Source organism: Lygodium microphyllum, chromosome 22, assembly GCF_053477565.2.
Source record: "Lygodium microphyllum isolate KBCC chromosome 22, Lygodium_microphyllum_v1.1.10, whole genome shotgun sequence".
Lineage (NCBI taxonomy): Eukaryota > Viridiplantae > Streptophyta > Polypodiopsida > Schizaeales > Lygodiaceae > Lygodium > Lygodium microphyllum.
This window is the reverse complement of record NC_141156.1, coordinates 42,165,064-42,192,659: the sequence shown is the minus strand read 5'-3', so window position 1 is coordinate 42,192,659 and position 27,596 is coordinate 42,165,064. Positions and strand designations below refer to the sequence as shown.

Genomic DNA, 27,596 nt, shown 5'->3' with positions numbered 1-27,596 from the left:
CTTGCGGACGATGGCCTCCAAGCGAAGAATGTCGCGTGCGGATGACAATCCTGCAACCAGCAACAAGGCTTCGGGCAAAGGCATTACTGTCAATCCAACTGCGGTTCCGGTCGTAAGTAATGTATTTTCAAATTGATAGATGCTTATTTTGATTCTTGTATGAGATACGTTAGGCCCCATACTATGATGGACGGGTATAGGCCATCGGAAAGAATAAATTTCATCTCACCTACTCGGAAGATGGAGTTTGTGAAGTGCATATATCAAGGGAAGATAATTGCACCTAGTTACATATGACTTATTTGCTAGTAGAGCAATTACAAGGAAGAATTAGTGAAGTGTTATGAATGGCATAGTCATCAAAAGAACGACATTAAAAGATTGTGCATACAAGAGCTAGATTAAAGTATAGTCAAGGGTTACAATAGCATAATTACTAAAAGAATTTGACATTGAGAATCATGAATAGAAAGTACTAGTTTAAAGTTTAGATACTTCAAAAGTACTTAGCCTAAGAGTCCAAATATTAAGAAAAACTAGATTCTAGCTCAATGCACGGCCTATTGGAGTCTAATTACTTGAGATCATCTCGCACTTATCTTATTAAGTATTCACACGTTATGCCTATAACATGTTTGATATATAAGAATAATTTTCTAGTTGCCTCATGACTTGACTGAGAGCTAGTACAAGAAATTGATCATAAGGGTTAAAACTAGGATGTCTTGAGATCCGTTGGATAACGATGACTTTTGCCAATCCGAATCCAGGGTTGGGTTACCAATCAAGGTAAGTGACCTATAGAACTTACATCATGAATAGTGTTTGAACCCTTAACATATGCCCTAGCCAAAGGAAGGAAGTGTTAATAAACATTTTTGCATAGTATTGCTTTTAGATCCCAAGGGGGAGAGCAAATATACGATGGAAATGTTATATCGTCTATTCTTGCACTGGTTGAAAAGAATGCAATTAGTTTTTGTTAATTGATCGAACAACATCCTAAATGCTTTTACATTCAACTGGTTGCTGCTTTGTTGTTTGGATGATTATTCCAAGTGCTTGTGATTTATGGTAAATGCATGGCAAGGGTCTGTGATGACAAATCGCCATGGGAATAAAGGAATGTTTTCTTGGAGAATGATATTAGGGTTGAATGCCTTGTTTGTGCGTGATTCTTAAAGGATTTAATTAAGGAAGGATATATTGTACGGGTGGATCACCTCTATGATCGCACCGCGTGTTAACCTGAGAGGGCACTGCTCGATTTATGGGCCGAAGGTCGAGTGGTGAAAAGGCCAACCACGTGAATGATGTTTCGCTCCTAGACAACTTGCGGGTTAGTTGGAGCTCTGGACATCCCTTGCTAGGTCTAGAATGGAGTTGAAGACCTCCATGGCTCCCAACATCTGGGCATGTTGGGAAAAGCTATTCTAGATAAAGGATTGAGTTTGTGGTGCCATGTGAATTGGACTAGTTACTTCTGCAGGGCAGAAGGGATAATTCTGTTGGACCGAAGCGATACATAATTTCTCCTGTATGGGCGGGAGACAAAGATTAACTTGAAGAGGAGGATGTAATATCTCGGCACAATAAAAGTTAGTTGGTTGGTTCGAAAATTAGTTAGTCAATTAATAAGTTAGTAAGATTACTAACTAAAGTCTAACTAAGGTAAAAACTAACTAACATTAATTATTAATAATTTTTATTTAATTAAAAATATTTTATTTAGAAAAATCAAGAGTCGTAAATTCGATATTTTTCTTGGATTGGCAAGGACCGTAGCCACCCTTCACGTAAATTACAACGTGAAGGAGACTTATGAGTTATATTAATCACTAGGTTAATGTGTATAGTTGGATGGTTTAAAAATATTAGATTTTGGGCAAAACTAGTATATTTTAGATATTATCCTAAAAAAAGATATGGAGATTTTTAGAACTGGATGTCATTTAAAAGAAAAGACAAGTGATATTTTAGTTAGTTTGGAGATTTTATAAAAAGAAAAAAATATAGAGAGGACTTGCGGAATTGCGCGCGTCGCGATCGTAGTACACAGGCAGTGGACAACACTTTGAACAGAGAAAAGAAGGAGTGAACTAAGAGCTTTCTAATCAAGTGTCTTGAGTCTTGGGGTTTTACCCCCCTTTCGGAGCCAATGGAACCATTAGATTTATGATCTGAGCATCAGATTTATGATCCCCCTCCACAAAGAGCTCCACTTGTCAACCACAAGCCCTCTTCTCTAATTCACTATAAATATGAGGCATGGGAGAGGCATAGGGGCATTAGGAGACCCCGAGAGGCTACGAGAGAGAGGTAGAGAGAAGGATACCCCTCCAAGAGATTGTGAGGAAGAGCTTGAAAGAATAAGAAATTGATCATAAGGGTTAAAACTAGGATGTCTTGAGATCCGTTGGATAACAATGACTTTTGCCAATCCGAATCCAGGGTTGGGTTACCAATCAAGGTAAGTGACCTATAGAACTTACATCATGAATAGTGTTTGAACTCTTAACATATGCCCTAGCCAAAGGAAGGAAGTGTTAATAAACATTTTTGCATAGTATTGCTCTTAGATTCCAAGGGGTAGAGCAAATATACGATGGAAATGCTATATCGTCTATTCTTGCACTGGTTGAAAAGAATGCGATTAGTTTTTGTTGATTGATCGAACAACATCCTAAATGCTTTTACATTCAACTGGTTGCTGCTTTGTTGTTTGGATGATTATTCCAAGTGCTTGTGATTTATGGTAAATGCATGGCAAGGGTCTGTGATGACAAGTCGCCATGGGAATAAATGAATGTTTTCTTGGAGAATGATATTAGGGCTGAATGCCTTGTTTGTTCTTGATTCTTAAAGGATTTAATTAAGGAAGGATATATTGTACGGGTGGATCACCTCCATGATCGCACAGCGTATTAACCCGAGAGGGCATTGCTCGATTCATGGGCCGAAGGTCGAGTGGTGAAAAGGCCAACCATTGGAATGATGTTTCGCTCCTAGACAACTTGCGGGTCAGTTGGAGCTCTGGACATCCCTTGCTAGGTCTAGAATGGGGTTGAAGACCTCCGTGGCCCCCAACATCTCGGCATGTTGGGAGATCCTATTCTAGATAAATGATTGAGTTTGTGGTGCCATGTGAATTGGACCAGTTACTTCTGCAGGGCAGAAGGGATACTTCTGTTGGACAGAAGCGATACATAATTTCTCCTGTATAGGCGGGAGACAAAGATTAACTTGAAGAGGAGGATGTAATATCTCCGCACAATAAAAGTTAGTTGGTTGGTTCGAAAATTAGTTAGTCAATTAATAAGTTAGTAAGATTACTAACTAAAGTCTAACTAAGGTAAAAACTAACTAACATTAATTATTAATAATTTTTATTTAATTAAAAATATTTTATTTAAAAAAATCAAGAGTCGTAAATTCGATATTTTTCTTGGATTGGCAAGGACCGTAGCCACCCTTCACGTAAATTACAACGTGAACAAGACTTATGAGTTATATTAATCACTAGGTTAATGTGTATAGTTGGATGGTCCAAAAATATTAGATTTTGGGCAAAACTAGTATATTTTAGATATTATCCTAAAAAAAGATATGGAGATTTTTAGAACTGGATGTCATTTAAAAGAAAAGACAAGTGATATTTTAGTTACTTTGGAGATTTTATAAAAAGAAAAAAAATAAAGAGAGGATTTGCGGAATCGCACGCGCCGCGATCGCAATACATAGGCTGTGGACAACACTTTGAACAGAGAAAAGAAGGAGTGAACTAAGAGCTTTCTAACCAAGTGTCTTGTGTCTTGGGGTTTTACCTCCCTTTCGGAGCCAATGGAACCATCAAATTTATGATCTGAGCATCAAATCACTGATCTTTCCAAGATCCCCCTCCACAAAGAGCTCCACTTCTCAACCACAAGCCCTCTTCTCTAATTCACTATAAATATGAGGCATGGGAGAGGCATAAGAAGGCATAAGGAGACCTCGAGAGGCTGCGAGAGAGAGGTAGAGAGAAGGATACCCCTCCAAGAGATTGTGAGGAAGAGCTTGAAAGAGAGCTTGAGAGAAAGAGAGAGAGAAGAGTCACCTCGAGAGGCTGCAAGGGAGAGAATTAGCTCAATTCCCTCTATCTCGATTCTTGATTTAACCATCTTCTCTTACAATCTCCCATCTTGAATCTATTCCACCTTCTTAATCTCTTGAGTCTACTTGCGGACGATGGCCTCCAAGCGAAGAATGTCGCGTGCGGATGACAATCCTGCAACCAGCAACAAGGCTTCGGGCAAAGGCATCACTGTCAATCCAACTACGGTTCCGGTCGTAAGTAATGTATTTTCAAATTGATAGGTGCTTGTTTTGATTCTCGTATGAGATACGTTAGGCCCCATACTATGATGGACGGGTATAGGCCATCGGAAAGGATAAATTTCATGTCACCTACTCGGAAGATGGAGTTTGTGAAGTGCATATATCAAGGGAAGATAATTGCACCTAGTTACATATGACTTATTTGCTAGTAGAGCAATTACAAGGAAGAATTAGTGAAGTGTTATGAATGGCATAGTCATCAAAAGAACGACATTAAGAGATTGTGCATACAAGTGCTAGATTAAAGTATAGTCAAGGGTTAATAGCATAATTACTAAAAGAATTTGACATTGAGAATCATGAATAGAAAGTACTAGTTTAAAGTTTAGATACTTCAAAAGTACTTAGCCTAAGAGTCCAAATATTAAGAAAAACTAGATTCTAGCTCAATGCATGGCCTATTGGACTCTATGTAGTTGAGATCATCTCGCACTTATCTTATTAAGTATTCACACCTTATGCCTATAACATGTTTGATATATGAGGATAATTTTCTAGTTGTCTCATGACTGGACTAAGAGCTAGAACAATAAATTGATAATAAGGGTTAAAACTAGGATGTCTTGAGATCCGTTGGATAACGATGAATTTTGCCAATCCCAATGCAGGGTTGGGTTACCAATCAAGGTAAGTGACCTATAGAACTTACATCATGAATAGTATATTTTAGATACTTTAGATATTATCCTAAAAAAAGATATGGAGGTTTTTAGAACTGGATATCATTTAAAAGAAAAGACAAGTGATATTTTAGTTAGTTTGGAGATTTTATAAAAAGAAAAAAATAAAGAGAGGATTCGTGAAATTGCGCGCGCCGCGATCGCAATACACAGGCAGTGGACAGCACTTTGAATAGAGAAAAGAAGAAAGAGTGAACTAAGAGCTTTCTATCCAAGTGTCTTGGAATTTTATCCCCCTTTCGGAGCCAATGGAACCATCAGATTTATGATCTGAGCATTAGATCACTAATCTTTCCAAGATCCCCCTCCACAAAGAGCTCCACTTCTCAACCACAAGCCCTCTTTTCTAATTCACTATAAATATGAGGCATGGGAGAGGCATAAGAAGGCATAAGGAGACCCCGAGAGGCTGCGAGAGAGAGGTAGAGAGAAGGATACCCCTCCAAGAGATTGTGAGGAAGAGCTTGAAAGAGAGCTTGAGAGAAAGAGAGAGAGAAGAGTTACCTCGAGAGGCTGCAAGGGAGAGAATTAGCTCAATTCCCTCTATCTCGATCCTCGACTTAACTATCTTCTCTTACGATCTCCCATCTTGAATCTATTCCACCTTCTTAATCTCTTGAGTCTACTTGCGGACGATGGCCTCCAAGCGAAGAATGTCGTGTGCGGATGACAATCTTGCAACCAACAACAAGGCTTCGGGCAAAGGCATCACTGTCAATCCAACTGCGGTTCCGGTCGTAAGTAATGTATTTTCAAATTGATAGATGCTTGCTTTGATTCCCGTATGAGATACGTTAGGCCCCATACTACGATGCACGAGTATAGGTCATGGGAAAGGATAAATTTCATCTCACCTACTCGAAAGAGGGAGTTTGTGAAGTGCATATATTAAGGGAAGATAATTACACCTAGTTACATATGACTTATTTGCTAGTAGAGCAATTACAAGGAAGAATTGGTCAAGTGTTATAAATGGCATAGTCGTCAAAAGAACGACATTAAAAGATTGTGCATACAAGTGCTAGATTAAGGTATAGTCAAGGGTTACAAATAGCATAATTACTAAAAGAATATAACATTGAGAATCATGAATAGAAAGTACTAGTTTAAAGTTTAGATACTTCAAAAGTACTTAGCCTAAGAGCCCAAATATTAAGAAAAGCTAGATTCTAGCTCAATGCACGGCCTATTGGAGTCTAATTACTTGAGATCATCTTGCACTTATCTTATTAAGTATTCACACATTATGCCTATAACATGTTTGATATATGAGGATAATTTTCTAGTTGCCTCATGACTTGACCAAGAGCTAGTACAAGAAATTGATCATAAGGGTTAAAACTAGGATGTCTTGAGATCCGTTGGATAACGATGACTTTTGCCAATCCGAATCCAGGGTTGGGTTACCAATCAAGGTAAGTGACCTATAGAACTTACATCATGAATAGTGTTTGAACCCTTAACATATGCCCTAGCCAAAGGAAGGAAGTGTTAATAAACATTTTTGCGTAGTATTGCTCTTAGATCCCAAGGGGGAGAGCAAATATACGATGGAAATGTTATATCGTCTATTCTTGCACTGTTTGAAAAGAATGCAATTAGTTTTTGTTGATTGATCGAACAACATCCTAAATGCTTTTACATTCAACTGGTTGCTGCTTTGTTGTTTGGATGATTATTCCAAGTGCTTGTGATTTATGGTAAATGCATGGCAAGGGTCTGTGATGACAAGTCGCCATGAGAATAAAGGAATGTTTTCATGGAAAATGATATTAGGGCTGAATGCCTTGTTTGTGCTTGATTCTTAAAGGATTTAATTAAGGAAGGATATATTGCACGGGTGGATCACCTCCATGATCGCACCGCGTATTAACCCGAGAGGGCACTGCTCGATTCATGGGCTGAAGGTCGAGTGGTGAAAAGGCCAACCACGGGAATGATGTTTCGCTCCTAGACAACTTGCGGGTCAGTTGGAGCTCTGGATATCCCTTGCTAGGTCTAGAATGGAGTTGAAGACCTCCGTGGCCCCCAACACCTGGGCATGTTGGGAGATCCTATTCTAGATAAAGGATTGAGTTTGTGGTGCCATGTGAATTGGACCAGTTACTTCTGCAGGGCAAAAGGGATACTTCTTTTGGACAGAAGCGATACATAATTTCTCCTGTATGGCCGGGAGACGAAGATTAACTTGAAGATAAGTTAAGGAACTTATTTGAACTTGTTTGTCAATAGATTGCTTTGCTCTGTTTTCGTGTCTGTGCTATAAGTTATGTGAATGAACCATGTTTCCTAAAAGGCTTAATTAATGAAGCTGACTTTAAGTGTCACACATAAATGTGGTAGGGCCTAATTAGAAAACTAAAGCTATTAAGGGAAGCGGGTGGGCGAGACCTCCGACGGGTCCGTCCTACGGCAGGGTGGTCCTAGAGAACTGGGAGGTTTCTCACAAGTTTTTACCGTCATTCTACCTTTAGGTATTGTTAGGTTAGAACCCGATTCATGTCGTTTGAGGGGACCGGAATGGGACTATGCCCTATGGGCAAAGAGGTTGAGCAGCGCATCCCTCTCGTTTCCCATTCTCTTTGAATCAAGTGCGGCATGGGTCTGCTTCGGATTGGGTATCTCTGCGTTAAGTAGGATTTCCAAAACCCGACGCTAGAATGCTAACAGGAGACCTTGAGAACTAGGAACCTGAATTTGAGGTCGATCGTAGTGGGTTCGGTCGTGAACGTTCCGTTGCGAGGCGGATTCGGGAAACCCTAGGCGACAAAGCTCGGAACATTCCCTGGGAGTGCCGGGTAGCGATGCTTAGATTTGTTTCTTGATAGACCGCTAAAAGAGTGCTTGGAAAGCCAACTCAAGGTTTCATGCCAACCATTGGTTCTTTCTCTCGAGGTATGCATTGAGTCTTTCCTTCTTCCGACTTGTTCTAGCTTGCTCCGTGCTTGTTGAGGAGCTTCCCAAGTCTCAGCTGAGCTTTGTTGAGTGCTTATTGAGCTAAGGAGCAGCCATTTTATCCATTTTGAGTTGATATAGAGCATGCTTTAGAGGTCGTGGACAACTATGGCAGCTTGATAGCATTGTCGTATTTTGGCCATAGCTTTTGCATACGATATCCGATTTAGGTGTTCTATAGCTAGAAACGAAGGGTGCGATGAGATCTAAAAAATTGGGCACTCATAGAGTTGATTTTGTGTAGTTTTCTGTTCTCTATTTCACATAGAACATAACTGTTCCGGTTTGGATAGAAAATAGTAAATTCCATAATGTATGCGATGCTTTGGGGATGCTATTTTGGTGCCCGGATGGTATGGTTATGCTTTTGGGACTGATTTGAGCTTGAAATAGCTCATATTTCATTGTCATTTTAGTACTATATTAGCAAGACTAAATGTCATTTATCTAGGAAAAGCATATGCCTCTTGTCATTTGATACTTTTGAGGCTTGGTATCGATACCTGAATGTTAGTTTGACACTTGGGGATACTCGGCATATATCTTGGAATGCTTTTGGCCTTTGATTGAGCTTGCATTGGCTCAGTTTTAGTAGGGATTTCGTTGCTGTTCATAGTGGACAACAAGCAGTTGTCTGATAAAGATTATGCTCATTATGCTTTGAAGCCACTCAGGTATCACATATTGGATGTACCCACACTTTGGTTGTCATGTATGCCTATGGATATGTTTATGAGATGTTCCCAAGCCAAGATTGGAGCTTGGATGCTTTGACATTGGCTACCATTCCTATCCTTGGATGCTACTTGCATGCTACAGTCAGAGTTTGCAGACTACTTGGATTCAATACTTCTGGATGTATGCTCTATGGATCTTGGTTGCTTGGATGTCATTCACATGATGTTTGAGGTTGGCTTTCTTATTTGGCATTCAACTTTTGCTTCAATGGGAACTACTCAGCTTTATGTACTAAGCCACATTGGTACTTGGATGTACTACACAACATTTAGTTTATGGAGTTGAGCTTGAGCTTATCACAGTAAGACAGTGGGACTCGTTGTGACATGTACATGCTCTCTTGATATTTATTGGATGCAGTTACCCTATCATGGGCTGATTTTATCTCTTGGCTTGGACTTGGTACTTATGTTCGTGTGTTAGTGGTATTTCTATGCTTCTTATTTTTTTTGCAAATAAAATGTGGCTCCCATCCCCATCCCCCATACTACGATGCACGAGTATAGGTCATGCTTCTTATGTTCGTGTGTTAGTGGTATTTCTATGCTTCTTATTTATTGGATTCACTTGTCTGGGGGGATGGGGGCGAGAAGCCATGTAGGGGGGGGGGGGGTGTATCGCCATTTGGGGCTGCCTGCTTGCATCACAAAAAACAGGTCCTGGACACCCCAGGTTTGTAAGAAATGACTATGGAGTTCCTGATAAGCCCTAGACTCACCTTGCACACGATCCCAACGGTTGCGGAGGGAATGAATGATGGAGGCCCAGAGCTCTGCTAAGGTCGCCTATGCTGAAAGTCTCTCTCTGCCAAAAGTCTCCTGACACCGCGCCTTCCAAATATGCCATCCAGTAAGACTCCCTACGATCTCCCATATCTCAGAGCGGTTTGCTGCGGGTTCCAGTACTTGACGGATGGGTAGCGTCTCCAAGACGACCACTGTGTAGGACCCTACCTCGATGATGAAAATCGTATCTTGTATCCCGGCCTCATACAGAAGGTGCCAGCCCTGGCTAACTGCCTGCAAACAGAAAGCTCCCATAAAATATATCCAAGGCTGGGTGCTATACGGCGAAGGATGTGGCATGCTCCTCTCCACACGAGCTTCGCCTCCTCACATGACCAAAGGCAGTGCTTGGGGATTCCCAGAGGTTGCTGTGTGCAGCGCTTACAACCTCCCTCCTTCTGCATCTCACTCTCCTGGATCCCACTCCAGCTCATCAAGTGGTCTGCCCTTCCAGATCCAAAGGAGCCACTCCCTGAGCTCCTTCCAGAGAACATAGGGGTCCAGTCGCCATGTCTTTCCCTGAAGGCCCACCACCCGAATCCTCCTCCACAAAAGGGCAACTAATCCCTCATCTTGCTGCCCTCTGTCAAGGGCCAGACGCCCCCCCCTCTTGAACATTGAAAAAAGTCCCCTGCGGGGCGCCGCACCCACTCTACTTGCTACCTGTAGGGGAATGCCTGCTGGTGAGAATCTAGCTGCCCATACTTCCCCGGGCTCTATCGGTACTCGTCTCGGGGGAGCAATCCACTCCAGAGGTATTGCTGCGTCTATCTGCCTTCACCTCAACTCCACTCCTCTCTGGCAGCCTCATACTTGCTGCAGCAACTCCTTGTCTGCCATCCTGTACACCTCCCACCATGTCCTTATGGTACGAGCCGGGCTGGCCTCCCAACTAGCCCATTGGATGTGGGGGCGCTCGCCAATCTGTGCCCCTTTCCGATCTTTGACCTGGGGATTCCAGATCACCGGCTGACGGTCTATCTCCTCCTGGCAACGTGGGGGGCTCTGAATTAGGGCCTTATGGAGGTCCTGCCACATGCGGAGTAAGCTGCGTAGGAAGGGTGACCAGGGGGGGTGATCTGGGTTGACATGAAGATCCATCTTAGGGGTCCACTCACCGCCAAGCCTTGGTCTACAATCTTGAAGACCCTCTTGTAGTAGGACCTTCCAGGTCTGCCCTCCCGGTGTGAGGCCGCGTACGACTAGCTTGCCCAAGAGGGCCATACTCTGAAACTCAGGCGGCGAAGCTGCACTACGCAAAACGAGGAGAAACACCAACACGAGGCGATGTACCAGGCTGTCGCTAGGAGGATCTGATTAACAACCAGGGCTCGGCCGGCTAGTGAGAGACGAGCCGTGCTCCAGTAGGTCAGCTTCCTCTGTATAGAATCGAGAACTAGAAGAAATTGCTGGGCGGGAGTGATATCGAGTCCCACCTGGAATCCTAGATACCGGACGGTCTTGCCCTCTGCTCACCCATCTAAATTCAAGGTGGACGTCCCACTCTGTGGTAGAGTCTGGGTCTGTGAGAAAACCAACCGACTTTCGCCAGTTGATTTTCGCTACCGCCGCTGAATAGAACATCTCAAGGGCCAGCCTCACTCTCTCCAATATCAGCTCATCATCCTCTATGTAGAGTGTTGTATCGTCTGCATACTTTGAGTTTAGCAACTTTGACTCCTCTCTCACTGGAAGTCGGAGGCTGGGTAAACCGCTCACACGGGACATGAGCAAGTGAGACATCGACTCTGCAAAGAGAAGAAACAGGTACGGGGCTAGGGGACAGCCCTGCCGGACCGATCTCTCCAGCCGAAACTCCTCCCCACGCCTACCACCTATCAGCACCTTGGTGGTGGCCGATCTATAAAGTGTAGAGACCCCGTAGATCCAAGCCTGTGGGAAAACCAACCTCGCCATGGTGCCCTCTAGGAAATCCTAGGCCACCCTGTCATAAGCTTTCTCGAAATCCAAGAGAAGTACGGCTAGTCTCTGTCCACTGTGCCGAGCCCACTCTGTCGCCTCAAAGAATGCAAATACATTGTCTAGGATGCTCCTATCTTGGACAAAGCCTGTCTGTGTGTCATGGATGATGTTTGACAACACGGGGCGTAGTCGCCTACCAATCATCTTTGCCAATGCCTTATAGGCCACTGACAACAAGGTGATTGGTCTCCACTGGGAAAGCTCAAATCGATCTCCCCCTTTGGGGAGAAGACTGATGAGGCCTGCTGAAAGGCTCCTTGGCATCTGTCCTGAAGTGAAAATCTCCTGGAAGGCCATCAGGAGGGGGTTCTTCACCACTTCCCAGTAGGTAGTAAAGAAGGCCTCCGAGAGGCCATCCTTTCCCGGGCATTTCTGCTCGTCTTGTGTATGGAAAGCCTCTTCTAGTTCGTTCTCTGTGAAGGGGGCTAGGAGGGAGCGTCCCATCTCCTCTGTGACGAGAGACGGGATGTGATCCCAAACTTGCTGCCTACATCGCTGTCCTCTAGCTGAGGCTGTCTCCTGCTAGAAGAGGCGGCCGTAGTAGTCAGTGGAAATCTCCATCACCTCGTTTGGGCTAGAGCGAGTCCTTCCATATTGATCTCGGAGGCTGCGTATCTACTCTCCTGAGGTGCAAGGCTGGTGCACCTGGAAGAACTCCCTGCACATTGTATTCCCCTTCCGTGCCTAGAAAGCTGCTGAGGTGCAGAAGGAGAACTCTGAGTGCCTCTCCTCTAGGCCCGCAATGGCTGCTCGCGTTTGCACCTCCTGTGCGTGGAGGGTGGGATCCCCGGGTGCCTCCTGCAGTAATCTCTGGGTGGCTGCGAGGTCCCGCCGGAGTGGTCTCTCCTCTTCCCAACTCTGCTGCCTGGCTTGTAGGGCCGCCTCTTGGCAGATTCTGCTTGATTTAACTAGGACCTCTGCAACCTCCTCTATGATCCGATCCCTCCTGCCCCATTCCCTACTCCAAAGTTGCTCTATCTGTCTCGTCACATCCTCCCTCCTATAGGTCAAGTCAGGGATCTGACAGGATCGTGTGTCTAGGGCAGATGCTGGGGGGTCTAGTGTCAGGAGAACCAGGGAGTCATCGGACAACGTAGTGCCCGCCAACTGCCCTATCTGGCCTCTAAGGGAGCCTCCCCACTCCCCCACATAAAATCTGTCCAACCACTCCAGTAGGGCTCCACCTAAACGCTTGTATCCCCAGGAGAAGTCCAATGACCTCTCCCTCCTGTGGAAGATAGGGTCTCTCCAGGCGTTGCGTGCACCTACTGCCAGTAAAAATACCTCCCATGCCTCCTGTTCCTCCTCGGCCATGCCTTGGTAGTTTCTGCCTTTGCCCTGTTGGTCCTCCAACGCCTCCAGGTAGTTGAAGTCTCCTTCAACGATCCAGGAATCCACCTTTGGGAGTCCCTTCGTGATCTCCACCCAGAACTTGCTGCATGCCCTAACCTCCGTAGGGGCATAAACATGGGGCATCAAGTGTCAGGAGAACCGGGCAGCGATCAGACAAAGTGGTGCCAGCCAATTGCCCTACCTGGTCTCCGCGAGAGCATCCCCACTCTCCCACATAAAATCTGTCCAACCACTCCAGCAAAACACTGCCTAGCCCCTTGTATCCCTAGGAGAAGTCTAGCGACCTCTCCTTCCTATGGAAAGCTGGGTCTTCTCCAAACATCGTGTGCTCCTACTGCCAGTAGGAAGACCTCCCATTCCTCCTGCTGCTCCCTAGCCATGCCCTGGTAATTTCTGCCTCTGCCCTGCAGGTCCTCTAAGGCCTCTAGGTTGTTGAAGTCTCCTCCAACAATCCAAGAGTCCACCTTTGGGAGTCCTGGAGCAATCTCCACCCAAAACTTGCTACGTGCCCTAACCTCAGTAGGGGCATAGACATTGAGGACTCCAAGGCACGAGTCCCCAATATCCAATCTGATCCATAGAACCCTCCCTGTTACAATCGTCTCGTGGTCCTGTACACAGGTAGTGAGGCTCAGGCCAATAGAGGTGCATACGCCTCCACTCCTGCCATGGGCACCGATGGCATGCTCCTAGTAGGTGTGTGAACTACCTGGGAGTACCTTCTCTACCCGCTGGGCTTGGGCGGGTGTGAGCTTGTGCTCTTGCAAAGGTAAGATGTCGATCCATCCGCAAAGGGCTGCAGCTCTTGCTGAACAATCAACTTCCTGGAACCACGTGTCCCGCTGTAGTGGAGGCTGTTCACATTCCAAGATGCGAGATGTAAACTCATGGGGAAACTTGTGAGTGACCAAACAGGCATTTGTTTGGTGTGGAAGCTATTAACGAGGAAGAAGAGCTATGAGGCATGCAGATACGCTTTGCTGTAGGCGTGGACGGTGAACTCCATTCCCCCATGGTAGCCCTCGGGCGGTAGACCATGGGAGTGATAGATACACCTGGTGGTCCACTAGGACATTTATCAACCAAGCTGAGAGATGTGACTATGTACATTGGTAGAAACGGGCCACCTGTGCTAGGGGCCACTCGATCACATCCATCGGAGCTCTCCATTGCGGGGGGGCTCGAAAGATAATGCTCAGATGTCGGACCTCGGCCCCAGCCCACTTGTTAATGTCCATCATGCAATCAAGCCACTGCTGGGAGAAGAGTGCTAGTCCTCCCATCCACTTGTAGATGTGGTTTGCAACCTGACTCTTCACCTCCTCCTCTATCTGTGTCATCGTCCAATCTCTTGTGTGAGAGGTCTGAAGGAAGAAAGCATAGTTTGGTCCATCCCGTGGTTCTAGTAGATGAACCTTACTGCTCCTTGACTTGCGTACCACGAAGATTTCCACCTCTACACGTAGTGGGAACTCTCGGTGCTCCGCAACTCGCGGGTAAGACCACGGACCATTGCGAAAAACCTCCTGTGGTAGCAGTTGCTCCTGTCTCGGGAAAGTGTGACAGGTGGCATGGACGGATGATCTAGTGGCTGTGTGGGGAGGTGGGGGGGCTAGGCTACTAGTGAGTGGAGGATGTCGGCGTATGGGGCCCCTCACCTCCTATTGGGGGGGGAGGGGGTCACCTGAATTGGGTAGGGATCAAGAGGGCTGATCGGCGGGGGGGGGGGGGGATGGTGATGAGGGGGATGATCAAGGGATGGTGGGGTGGTCGGAGGAACAAGGCGGGTGTGGGGGGGGGGACCGGTGGCTCTAGAGGTTGGGGGACTGTGGGCTAGGGTCGGGGGGCTGTGGGCTAGGGTCGGGGGGAGAACCGTGGGGAGGAGGTGGGGGACTGTGTGGGGGATGTGGGCCCTAGGGTGAGGTGGCCTGTGACCCCTCCGTGGAGGGTGGATGTGGAGGCCTGTGGTCTTGCCGGGTGGGGCGAGGAGGGGGGGGCCGTGTGGTACTCTGCTGGGTGGGCGATGCTCGCCATCTTGCTCCCTGCTGTCGTGGCTTTGTCTGAGGGGTTGACTGCAGCGCCCCCTGCCGTCTCCCTCTTTGTCTTCTCTGGACCCATGTAAAGCTGTCCATGTCCACCTGTGGGCTTGTTGGGGAAGCTGCCTTGGCTCCAAAGTGCGTGCGGTCTGCTGCTTGATGCCCAAAGTCATGGCAATGTAGGCATTGTCCTGGCTGCCCAGTCACAATAACCTATTGCCTGAAGGAGTGTCCACCTGGCTTGATCTCCAGAAACTGTGGTATATTCTTTGTCTCTTTCATTGCCACATGTATATTTGGGACTCTTGTGGCCGTGACTGCGTCCGCGAAGGAGGCACGGAGGACGGTGCCAAAGAGTCATCCAAAGTCCTCCACTAAGTGGCGATACTCTATCGCCAAGTTTGGGGAAAAGTAGGGTGATTGGATGTCTAAGGAATTTGTTGTGGAGCGCGAATGCCTCCACTCTGAGCGGCAGGAGGGATGGGGGAGGCATGATGGCGGGCAACAACTTGTCGACAGGGAGCGTTTTACCGATGATAGATTTTAGGAGTACATCATCATTGGACCCCATCTTTTGTAGGTGTCCCTTTGGAGAGAGTAGTGGCACTCAGCCAGCCTAGACACCAACGTCCACCTGGACGAAGGCCTAGACATCCACACTATATACAAATTAGAGCCATCATTGAGCGCCACAGGAGATAGATGCCAAGACGCCTTAGCCATGTAAAGATACATCTCCTTAGAGGACAGACATCTCATTGATGGAGAGTGTCCTTTTTCTACTTTTACTTTTAGATCATCGACGTGTATTCTTTTTATAGGACACTATTTCACCTTTCAGTCTTATAGGCATGTTTTTCATCTTTCTCATTCCAGATGAGAAACACACCATCATTGTATGTATTGCTTTGGTCTCATAGGCCACATTTTTAGAGATGTTGATATACTCTTTTTCGTAAATGTTGATATACTCTTTCTCTCTCTCTCTCTCTCTCTCTGAGCAAGATCTAGTAATTAAGACTACCTCTTAGCCAAAAAAAAAGGAGAGAGAGCACATGGAGAAAAGCTGGCCAGACGGCCTCTTGCATATCTGGTTACTGCTGATTTCAACAAGCTTAAAGAAAAGAGAGCGGGGAAATGCTTTTTATGTTTACCTCTTTTGTAGGAAGCTCCACATTAGCGAGAAAATAATTGCTCACAGAGAGAAGAGCTTCCTCAGGCCATTCATTGAACCAATCAATAGTACAGCAATTTATCAGAGATGGAAACTGTCTGCATCTTGCTCTTAACGATTCACCAATAGGGCTCATACATAGAACAACATGCAAATTATCTCTTGCTCTGTTTATGAAAGAGTTGTAAAGGACATCCTTAGTTTCAGGTAGGCCAAGTTTGTTCACATACTCACGCATTTCCCCTCCGATACGATCTTTCTCATCAGATGTGAAAAGACCTGGAACTTCTCCTGAGTTCAGCAGATTGTTGATGTCCTCAACAAACCCTTCATTGATTATTTGAGTATCAGTCAACAGAAAAGTGACAGGTATTCCTTCAACACCTGTAAAATAGAGTTGGAGAAATGATCAAAACATGGCCTGGTACTTTAGAAACATGTAAACTAGAAAGTGTGCACTGTTGCTTAAACACTTCTTAACTTGGTATTGTATCATGATTCCAAGGAAATAAGAGAACAAAATTTGAGATCAAAATAACATAAAAAGAGTGATGAACAGTGATATAATTTTTTTTTTTTGGTCCATGGAGAAAGAAGCTCAAATGATGTAACATGACGACTATAGGGCGTGTGTCAGTAACTCTGACTTTGAAAAGACAGATTCTTAACAGCACAACTGTTTCAGTTTCATGGAATATTACTTTCTGCAAGCAGAAATATTGACTTCCACAAACATCTGAAGTTCCCCATTCCAGAGAACATGCTTATAACATCAAACAGGATATACTGAAAAAGTATGATGACCTTTTAGAGAGATTATGCTTACATCAATGCTAGATCAAAGTTCCATGATCTGGGTGTTATGCCCATACATACTGAACCACAAAGTGTACAATTAGCAGAGACTTAATAACACTAGACACAAGGAAGTTTATCATCCAACTTTGTGACCTGGCTTCCATCTGTTCCCATGTGCATCTTCTGTTGTACAAAATGATGTCAACCTAGAAGAATAGGGTAGATATGAAGTTCTCTAGGCTTATAAATACATGAACCTTCCACATAATATTGCTCACAAGAATTTTCTCTCTATTACCACCATCTTTTTTAATGATCTTTTATGTTGCTAAGTTGATGGTGTCTTCGAATTAGGGTTTCTATGCACAACAGCGCCCCCAAACACCTCCATCCCCATCCCTAATTCGACAAACCACAACCCTCCCCAGCCACCTCCCCCTAAGTCAGCTCTCCCCCCACCACGTGACCTCTCAGCTTGCCAAACCCTCCTCGACTTCTGCCCATTCCCCCCTCCAAAAAAGAAACCACCCCCAGCTTCCCCCCACCTACCCCACCTTGCAAGCCGCAGCCTCCACCCACAATCAACAATGAGCTTCACACACAAATCTCTTCCCCCCATCAGCAAGTGGAGCGCACCCTCCCAAACTGCTGCCAACTCCTCAGCCCTGTCAACATGCTGTACTTCCCCTGGCATGCACAACTTCTCCCTCTGGGGTTCTTTCACAGCAGCCTGTGGTCCCCATGGGAGTTGTGGGTAAGGTGAAGTTTTCCCTTCACTAGAACTTGGAATCTTTGTTGTCTGCAAGTCATTATCCCCCTTCTCCACCCTAGTTTCACCTTGGGGAATGAAGTTCTCCCTCTAGGCCCGCCGCAAAGTGCCAATGTATGCCTCACAACTCTTCTTCTTCCTTGGCTTCTTCCATGCTGAATAGGTGCTTGTTTGCCAAACTCTAGTTTTTATCCAACCTTTTCTAGCGAACAAGCCATACTTATAAAAAATAATCATAAATAGGATTATTATTATTATTATTATTATTATTGCAAATAAAGTGTGGCTAATTATATTACTTCAGAAAAAACCCTCAATTCAAGGAACTGCTCATGCTCAACAGACTAGTTGGAGCTGATGCAGAGTCACAGATATATCAAGTATACAAGCCTCTCAGGGCAGTCTAGGGGGGATGGGGGCAAGAAGCCATGGAGGGGCTGCCTGCCTGCATCACAAAAAACAAATCCTGGCCACCCCAAGTGCGCATGAAATGGAAACGGAGCTCTTGACAAGCTCGAGACTCGCCTTGCACTTGGTCCCATCGGCCACAGAGGGAGTGGATGATGGAGGTCTAGAGCTCTACTAAAGTCGCCTGTACTGAAAGTCTCTCCCCGCCAAAACCTCACCTGTATTGAAAGTCTCTCCCCGCCAAAACCTCCTGACACCGTGCCTTCCAAATATGCCATCCAGTAAGACTCCCAATTATCTCCCATACCTCAGAGCGGTCTGCTGTGGGCTCCAGTAACTGGTGGATGGGTAGAGTCTCCAAACCGACCAATGCGCACCACCTTGCCTCAATAATGAATATCGTGTCGTGCATCCCAGCCTCATACAAAAGGCGACGGCCCTGGTTGACTGCGAAAGCTTCCCATGAGATACATCCAAGGCTGGGTGCTATACGGCGAAGGATGCATCATGCTCTTCTCCACACGAGCTGCGCCGCCTCACACAACCAAAGGCAGTGCTTTGGAGTTTCTAGAGGCTGCTGTGTGCAGTGTCTACAAGCTCCCTCCTCTCTTGCATCTGGGCTTACCAACATCCCACTGCCACGCCTCCATGTGCCACCAGCCATAAGAAATATGATACCCTCGGTCTCGAGCTATTTCATAGGCGGTGCCAGAAGGTCCTTCAAGAAGCCTCTCTGATGCTGTGCTCTGCCTAGTACCTACAACGCGACGGCGCCCAATCCATGTCCTCCTACATCAGTACATGTCTGCCAATCCTGATTGTGTATTCGAAGAACGTCTGTGGCTTCTTGGCGACCGCAGTGGCCGGCCATAGCCACTCTCCTGGATCCCACTCCAGCTCATCAAGTGGCTTGCCCTCCCACATCCAGAGGCGCCACTCCCTAAGCTCCTCCCAGAAGACATAAGGGTCCAACCGCCATGTCTTCCCTTGAAGGCCAACCACCCGAATCCTCCTCCATGAAAGGAAAACTATCCCCTCATCTTGCTGCCCTTTGTCAATGTAATGAACGAAGCTAAGAGAAGAGAGGAGAAGAGCTGAAGAGAACGAAAGCGAGCAAGAAGAAGGAAGAAGACTAGAAGAGGAGAGAGAAAGAGAGAAAAGAGGAGAGATGGAAGGAGGAAGCCATGGGAGCAGGAGATGAAGGTGAAGAGTATGATCTTGATAATAACTGATTGCCTTAATCTGGGGCTTTTACACCTTATATACCCCGGTCAGTGTGACTAGGTGTCTAAACCCTAGTCGGTGTGTACCCCACTTGTTACAATCCATCCCCAACCTGAAGGTTTTTGCCGTCAAAAACAAGGAAAAGTAGAGGGGAGTGATGGGTGGGCTAAGGGAGGGTTGCAGAGTACTAGTATGAGCTCTTTGACAATGAAAATTGGGTGGGTAGAGACTAAGGACAACATGCTGTCCAGGACCAGGGCCTGCTGAAGTAAACAGGTCATAACTTTTGATAGGCTGCTCCAAATAGGGTGTACCACATATCGAAACGGAGCTTATGACAAGTACTTTCAGCCTATGTAGAATGCACATGCCTAAGATTTGAATAAGTACAAAACTGTTCAAAAATAGTGTGCAGTCTGTAGGCAGAGGGTGGTCCATTGGGGCATGACCGGCTAGTCTTCCAGCCCTTGGGCCTGATGGAGGTAGGAGAATTCATTGAAAATGGTTGATGGGCGCTAAGAGGCTTCTTCCAGGGGTAGGCCTTACCCTTTGATGAGGTATTCCTTAATGGATTGGGACTATAAGTGCTTATCTTGCTGCCCGATGATTGCTTCAGGGATATACTTTTTTTTTTCAAGTAAAATGTGGGTGATTATATTACTCAAAAAAACTGATTAGAATGGAGTGCTCATGCTCAACAAACTAGCTGGAGTAGATGCTTGCATCATGAAAAACAGGTCCTGGCTGCCCCATGTGCACATGAAATGACAATGGAGCTCTTGCCGAGCCTTGGACTCACCCTGCACCTGATCCCAACGGCCACAGAGGGAGTGGATGATGGAGGTCTAGAGCTTTGCTAAGGTCACCTGTACTCCAGTAAGACTCCCTATGATCTCCCATATCTCCGAACGGTCTGCTGTGGGCTCCAATACCTGGCAGATGGATAGAGCCTCCAAACCGATCACTACGCATGACCTTGCCTCGATAATGAATATCGTGTCCTACATCCCAGCCTCATACAGAAGGTGACGGCCCTGGCTGACTGCTTGCCAACAGAAAGCTCCCCATGAGATACATCCAAGGTTGGGTGCTATGCGGTGAAAGATGCGGCATGCTCCTCTCCACACAAGCTGTGCCTTCTCACATGACCAAAGGCAGTGCTTTGGGGTTTCTAGAGGCTGCTGTGTGTAGTGCTTACAACCTCCCTTTTGCATCTGGGCAAGCCAACTTCCCACTGCCAAGCCTCCATGTGCCACCAACCATAAGAAATATGACACCCTTCTCAGCCTCCACCTATCCCATAAGAGGCGCGAGAAGGCCCGTTGGAAAGGCTCTGTGATGTTGTGCTCTGCCTAGTGCCTGCTACGTGACGGTGCCCAATCCATATTCTCCTGCATCAGTACCTGTCTGCCAATTCTGGCAGTGTACTCTAGAAACCTGGGTGGCTTCTTGGCGACCACAGTGGCCAGCCATAACCACTCTCCTGGATCCCACTCCAGCTCATCAGGTGGTCTGCCCTCCCAGATCCAAAGGTGCCACTCCCTGAGCTCCTTCCAGAAAACATAGTGGTCTAGTCGCCATGTCTTCCCCTGAAGGCCCACTACTCGAATCCTCCTCCATGAGAGGGCGGCTATCCCCTCATCCTGCTATCCTCTGTCAAGGGCAAGATGCCCCCCGTCCTGGACGGCAAAGAAAGTCCCCTGCGGGGCACCGCCCACTCTACCTGCCACTTGTAGGGGGAAGCCTGTTGGTGAAAACCTAGCTGCCCATACCTCCCTGGGCTCTATCAGCTCTCGTAACGGGGGAGCAAGCCACTCCAAAGGTATGGCTGCATCTATCTCCCTTCTCCTCAACTCCACTCCTCTTTGGCAGCCTGATACTCACTGCAACACCTCCTCGTCCGCCATCCTGTATACCTCCCACCATGTCCTGATGGTATGAGCCGGGCCGGCCTCCCAACCAGCCCACTAGATGTGGAGGCGCTCGCCGATCTGTGCCCCTTCCTGATCTTTGACTTGGGGGTTTCAGATCACTGACTGATGGTCTATCTCCTCCTGGCAGCCTAGGGGGCTCTAGATTGGGGCCTTCCAAAGGCCTTGCCACACGTAGAGTAAGCTGCGTGGGAAAGGTGATCTGGGCTGACGTGAAGATCCATCTCAGGGACGGCCTCCACCCACCGCCAAGCCTTGGTCTACAGTCCTGAAGGCCCTCTTGCAATAAGACCTTCCAAGTCTGCCCGCTTAGTGTGAGGCCGCGGACAACTAGCTTGCCCAAGAGGGCCATACTCTGATACTCTGGGCCTATGATCCCTAACCCTCCCTTTGACTAATGCGGTATGATGGTCGCCCATGCCACCTTGGCTCTGGAATCCCTGGAACCATCTGACCGTGACCAAAGGAAATTCCGCACTAGGCGGCGAAGCTGCACTACGCATGATGAGGAGAAGCACCAACACGAGGCGATGTACTAGGCCGTCGCTAGGAGGACCCGGTTAATCACCAGGGCTCGGCCGGCTAGTGAGAGATGAGCCGTGCTCCAGTAGGTCAATTTCCTCTGAATAGAGTCAAGGGCAGGAAGAAATTGCTGGGTAGGAGTGATGTGGAGTCCCACTTGGAACCCTAGGGTACCGGACGGTCTATCCTCTGGTCACCCATCTAAATCCTAGGTGGACACCCCACTCCATGCTAGAGTCCGGGTCTGTGAGGAAACCGACCGACTTTTGCTAGTTGATTTTCGCTCCTGCTGCAGAACAACAGAACATGTCAAGAGCCAGCCTCATTCTCTCCAGCATCAAGGCATCGTCCTCAATGTAGAGTGTTGTATCATCTGCATACTCTGAGTCTAACAACTCAGTCTCCTCTCTCAATGGAAGTCGGAGGCTGCTTAATCCGCTCACATGTGACCTGAGGAAGTGAGACATTACCTCCGCAAAGAGTAAAAATAGGTATGGGGCTAGGGGACAGCCCTCTCAAACCGATCTCTCCAGCCGAAACTCCTTTCGTCGCCTTCTGCCTATGAGAACCCTGCTGGTGGCCGATCTGTAAAGGGCGGAGACCCTGCGAATCCAAACCTTGGGGAATCCCAACCTCACCATGGTGCTCTCTAGGAAATCCCAGTCCACCCTGTCATAAGCTTTCTCAAAATCCAAGAGTACGACCAGTCTCTGCCCACTGTGCTGAGCCCACTTTATCACCTCAAAGAAGGTAAATACATTGTCTAGGATGCTCCTATCCTGGACAAAGCCTGTCTGTGTGTCATGGATGATGTCTGGAAGCACAAGGTGTAGTCTCCTACCAATCATCTTTGCCAGTGCCTTATAAGGCACTAATAATAAGGTGATCGGTCTCCATTGGGAAAGCTCCAACCAGTCTCCCCCTTTGGGGAGAAGATTGATAAGGCCTGCCGAAAGACTCCCTGGCATCTGTCCTGAAGTGAAAATCTCATGGAAGGCCATTAATAGGGGATCCTTTACCACTTCCCAGTAGGTAGTGAAAAAGGCCTTAGAGAGGCCATCCTCTCGGGAATTTCTGCCCATCCTGTGTATGGAAAGCCTCCTTTAGTTACTTCTCTTTGAAGGAGGCTAGGAGGGAGCATCTCATCTCCTCTATGGCAAGGCACGGGACGTGATCCCAAACCTGTTGTCTACATCTCTGTCCTCTAGCTGAAGCTTTCTCCTGTTGGAAAAGGCGTGTGTAATAGTCGGTGGCAATCTCCATCACCTCGTCTGAGCTAGAACGAGTCCTCCCATACTGATCACGAAGGCTGTGTATCTGCTCTCTTGCGGTGTGAGGTTGGTGCACCTGAAAGAACTCCCTGCACATCATGTCCCCCTTCCACGCCCAGAAGGCTGTGGAGGTTCGGAAAGAGAACTCCGAGTGCCTGTCCTCTATGCTAGCAATGGCTGCTTGCACACACACCTATGCGTGGAGGGTGGGATCCCCTGGTGCCTCCTGTAATAATCTCTACCTAACTACAAGGTCTCGCCGGGGTGCTCTCTCCTCCTCCCAGCTCTGTTGCCTAGCCTGTATGGTTGCCTCTTGGAAGATTCTGCTCGACTCAGCTAGGACCTCTGCAACCTCCTCTGCTATCCGGTCCCTCCTATCCCACTCTCTAGTCCAAATCTTCTCTATCTGTCTCGTCACCTCCTCCCTCCTATAGATCGAGTCAGGGATGCGACAAGATCGTGTGTTTAGGGCGGATGCTGGGGGATCAAGTGCAGGAGAACCGGGCAATGATCGGACAACGTGGTGTTTGCCAACTACTCAATCTAGCCTCCATGAGAGCCTCCTCTTTCTCCCACATAAAACCTGTCCAATCGCTCTTGTAGGACTCTACCTAGCCGCCTGTATCCCCAAGAGAAGTCCAACGACCTCTCCCTCCTGTGGAAGGCAGGGTTTCTCTATGCATTTCGTGCTCCTACTGCCAAAACAGAAAGACCTCCCATGCAAGTACACTTTGCCGTTGGTTTGGATGGCGAACTCCACTCTCCCATGGTGGCCCTTGTTTGGACCAAAGGGGTGATAGATGCTCTAGGTGGTACTATCAATGCATCTATCAGCCATGCTGAGAGTCGTGACTCTGTACACTCGTAGAAACAGGCCGCCTATGCCAGGGGCCACTCGATCACATCCCTCACGGATCTCCACTATGGAGGGGCTCAAAAGATAATTCTCAAGTGTGGGACGTCGGCACCAGTCCACCAGTTAATGTCCATCATGCAACCAGTCCTTCCCCCATCCACTGGGAGATGCGGTCCACCACCTAACTCTCCAACTCCTCTATCTGTGTAGTTGTCCACTCCCCTGAGTGAGAGGACTAATAAAAGAAGGCGTAGTTTGGTCCATCCGATGGTGCTAGTAGATGGACCTTGCCCCTACTTTACTTATGAACCACGAAGATCCCCACCTCTAGAGGTAGTGGGAACTCTCCGCGCTCTGCAACTCTCAGGTAGAACCATAGGCCAATGCGGATAAACTCTTGTGGCAACAGCTATGCCTATCTCCGGAAAGTATGACGACCAGCAGGGGTGGATGAGTTGGTGGCTGTATGGGAGGGGGAAGACTGTTGGTGCGAGGAGGATGTAGGCTTGTGTGGCTCATCATCTCCTGTGGGAGGAGGGGGGGTGGGTCTGGGGTGGATCACTTGAATCGGGTGCGGATAGGGGGGGTGCTTGTTAGGGGAGGTGGGGGGGGGGGGGGGGGAAGAGGATCGAGGGATGGTGGGATGGACGGAGGTGCATGGTGGGTGTGGGGGGAGCTGGTGGCCTTAGAAACGGGGGGCTATGGGCTAGGATGAGTAGGGGGGCATGGGATGTGGGTGCGGGGGCTGTGGGATCTCTGGTGAGGTAGTCTGTGGCGCGGGTGGTAGATGTGGGGGGCTGTGGTCCTGCCAAGTGGGACGGGCAGGGGAGGGGGTTGTGAAGTGCTCTGCCGAGGGGGTGTCGCTTGCCCACCTGCTCCCTACTGTCGAGGCTGGGCCTGAGGAGCTGGCTACGCCCCCCCTGCCGTCTTCCTCTCTGTCGTCTTTGGACCCCTGTGAAGCCGTCAGTGTCCACTTGCAGGCCTGTTGGCAGAGCCGCCTTGGCTCCAAAAAGCGTACAAACTGCAACCTGATGCCCAAAGTCGTGGCAGCGCAGGCACTGCTTTGGTTGCCCAGTCACAATGACTTGCTGCCTAAAGGAGTGCCCGCCCGTCTCAATCTCTAGGAGCTGTGGGATATTCTTGACCTCTTTCACTGCTACCCGTACTTTGGGACTCCTGCTCTGCTGTCCCTGTATCCGCGAAAGACGTGGGAAGGACATTGCCGAAGAGCCGTTCAAAGTCTTCCACCAGCTGGCGATACTCTATCGCCAAGCCAGGAAAAGAAGGGTGATTGGGTGCCAAAGAAACCTATTGTGGAGTGCAAATGCCTCCACAGTAAAGCCACTATACCAAGGGACCATGTATATGATCCCCTTCGTGGACGCATATGGTGAACTGGAAAGTAACTCGCGAGCTACGTCTGCTAAACTGAGCTGGACCATGAAGATCCCTTGGCCCATTAGGACCGTCTTCTGCGCTGTGTCGATGCGCAGCGTAGAGTGAAACCAATCCCGAAGCTGGGCCTTGGCTAGGGAATGTGCTGCTACCTGACCATAAATTGCTGTTTCCTTTAGCTCTAGCTCCTTAGCTCGAAAAACTAAGAGTTGCTCCTTAAAGAGGACGACGCGCAAGGTGTTTGACTGGTTGGTACTTGCTGAGTGCACTGGCGTCTGACCAGAGGTTTCCATTGCGCGTCCCTTCTGAGAGAACTACCAATCACGTCGCGGTGCTACCTGAGGAAGGGGAGTTTCTATAGAAAGAGGGAGAAACTGGAGGGTGGGGGGGGTCAATGGCGAGGAGGGGGGGAGCAATTGTTGTACGCCGCAAACGGAGCCGAGGTTGTGGATGGAATTAGCGCGCCGACGAAGGGGGAGGGAGTCTAGAGCAGAGGGTGGCTTGGCAAGGGGGGGAGGGGACAGGGGGGAGACAACAGGGCGGGCCGGGGGGGGGGGGGGGGGGTGAGCTGTCGAGGCAGGAGGGGAACAATCACGAAACGGCGGGCCGAACAGGCGGGGGGGAGAGGCGCGAACGATCTGGGGGTGGGTGCCCAACGGGGTGAGTGCGATCAACGGAGCGGGGGGGGGGATGATAAATCTGGGGGGCGGGTGCGATCAGACAGAGCGGGAGAGGAGCTTGCGACGTGACCGGTAGTTTGAGATTTCCAACCTGCCAAGGATATATTGAGTGATGCCTTCATCTATGGGGGAAGTTCTTTCACATAGTCCACTGAGGAGCCTACAAAGGGTTTCAGCTGGCTGACATGAAACACATTGTGGATTTTGGTGGTAGGGGGGAGTTCTAAGCGGTTAGGCGAACTCACCAACTCGCTTTAGGATCTAGTATGGGCCATAGAAGCGGTGGGCCAGCTTGTTATTGCTGCCCTCTTTGAGAGTCGAGTAGCGGGACTTAGGCACTTTCAGAAGGACCAATTCCCCTTCTTGGAATTCCAAATGCCTTCGTTTCTCATCAGCATAGAGTTTCATGTGTGTTTGGGTTTTTGGAAGGTTCATTTTACATTGCTGAAGTAAAGCTTGCATGCGATCCAACTTAGCTTGACTTTGAGGATTGATCTTATCATTAAATAAGACTATGGGAAGGGGAACCTTATACCCATATAAGGTCTCAAAAGGGGAAACTCCAATGCTAGAGTGCGTGGAGTTATTATATGCAAACTCAGCCAAGTGGAGCCACGTATCCCAACTGTGCTGTACATCATGGCAAAAGTGCCTCAAATATGTCTCAAGCCATTTGTTCACTCTTTCAGTCTGGCCATCTGTCTGAGGATGGTATGCAATGGATGGAGCAAGCTTGGTCCCTACGGAGGTGAAAACTGTTTGCTAAAAGTTGCTCATAAACTTTGCATCCTGATCATGTACTATGACTTGTGGCAAGCCATGCAACTTGAAGACATTTTCCATAAATTGAGTGGCCACCTGAGAGGCAGTGTATTGGGTCTTAGTGGGGATAAAGTGGGCAGCTTTGGTGAGGCAATCAACTACCACATAGATACTATTCCACCCTTTCTTGGTCATGGGAAGGCCAATAATAAAGTCCATTGTGATGTGAGTCCGTTTCTCTTCAGGGATAGGGAGAGACTGCAAGAGGCCAGCGGGCCTGAGTGTACTGTTCTTGTTCTGTTGGCAGGAACACATTTGGTCAAAAAGTCCTTAACATCCCTCCATAAGCCTTTCCAATGAAAACTCTTGGCAATCTTGTCATATGCTTTGAAAACACCCAAGTGACTAGTAGTGGGGCAAGAATGCATCTCTTCCATGATCTTTTGCATGAAGGGGGAGGTGTGGGGGATGGCAATCTTGCTATGGGACCAAATAAGGCCATGCTTGAGCTGATATTGGAATTTTTCAGCCATGACCCCATGCCGTAATTTCTGAAATATGTGGCTGAAGTGATCATCTAACAAGTAAGCCTCTTGAAGCTCTTCAACCCAATCACTGTGCAATTCAGAGATAGAGGATACTCTGCATGCCCACATTCGAGAAACTGAATCGACCACAATATTATCCTTGCCCTGAGTGTGCGAAATGTCAAAGTTATAGTTTTGTAAGGTTGCCACCCATGGCCTTTGCTTAGGAGTCAAAGTGGATTGAGTCAAGAAGTACTGAAGGACTCGGTGGTTGCTTTTCACTTGGAAGCGGTTGCTATACAAATAGTGGTGCCAATTCTTGATGGCATAGAGGATGGCCAACATCTCCTAGTCATACAAATTCATTTGCAT

The 27,596-nt window shown here is 47.7% G+C and overlaps 1 protein-coding gene across 5 annotated transcripts in view; it reads right to left on the bottom strand.

Annotated features, from left to right (window-relative positions):
• Positions 1-27,596, bottom strand: part of LOC148017077 (uncharacterized) — a 242,764-nt gene that overhangs the window by 32,422 nt on the left and 182,746 nt on the right. For all 5 annotated transcript variants that reach the window (XM_087662400.1, XM_087662402.1, XM_087662401.1 and 2 more), the window contains one exon: positions 16,062-16,465. In XM_087662400.1, coding sequence (XP_087518526.1) covers positions 16,062-16,465 — 404 coding nt within the window. The remainder of the gene's footprint in view (positions 1-16,061; positions 16,466-27,596) is intronic.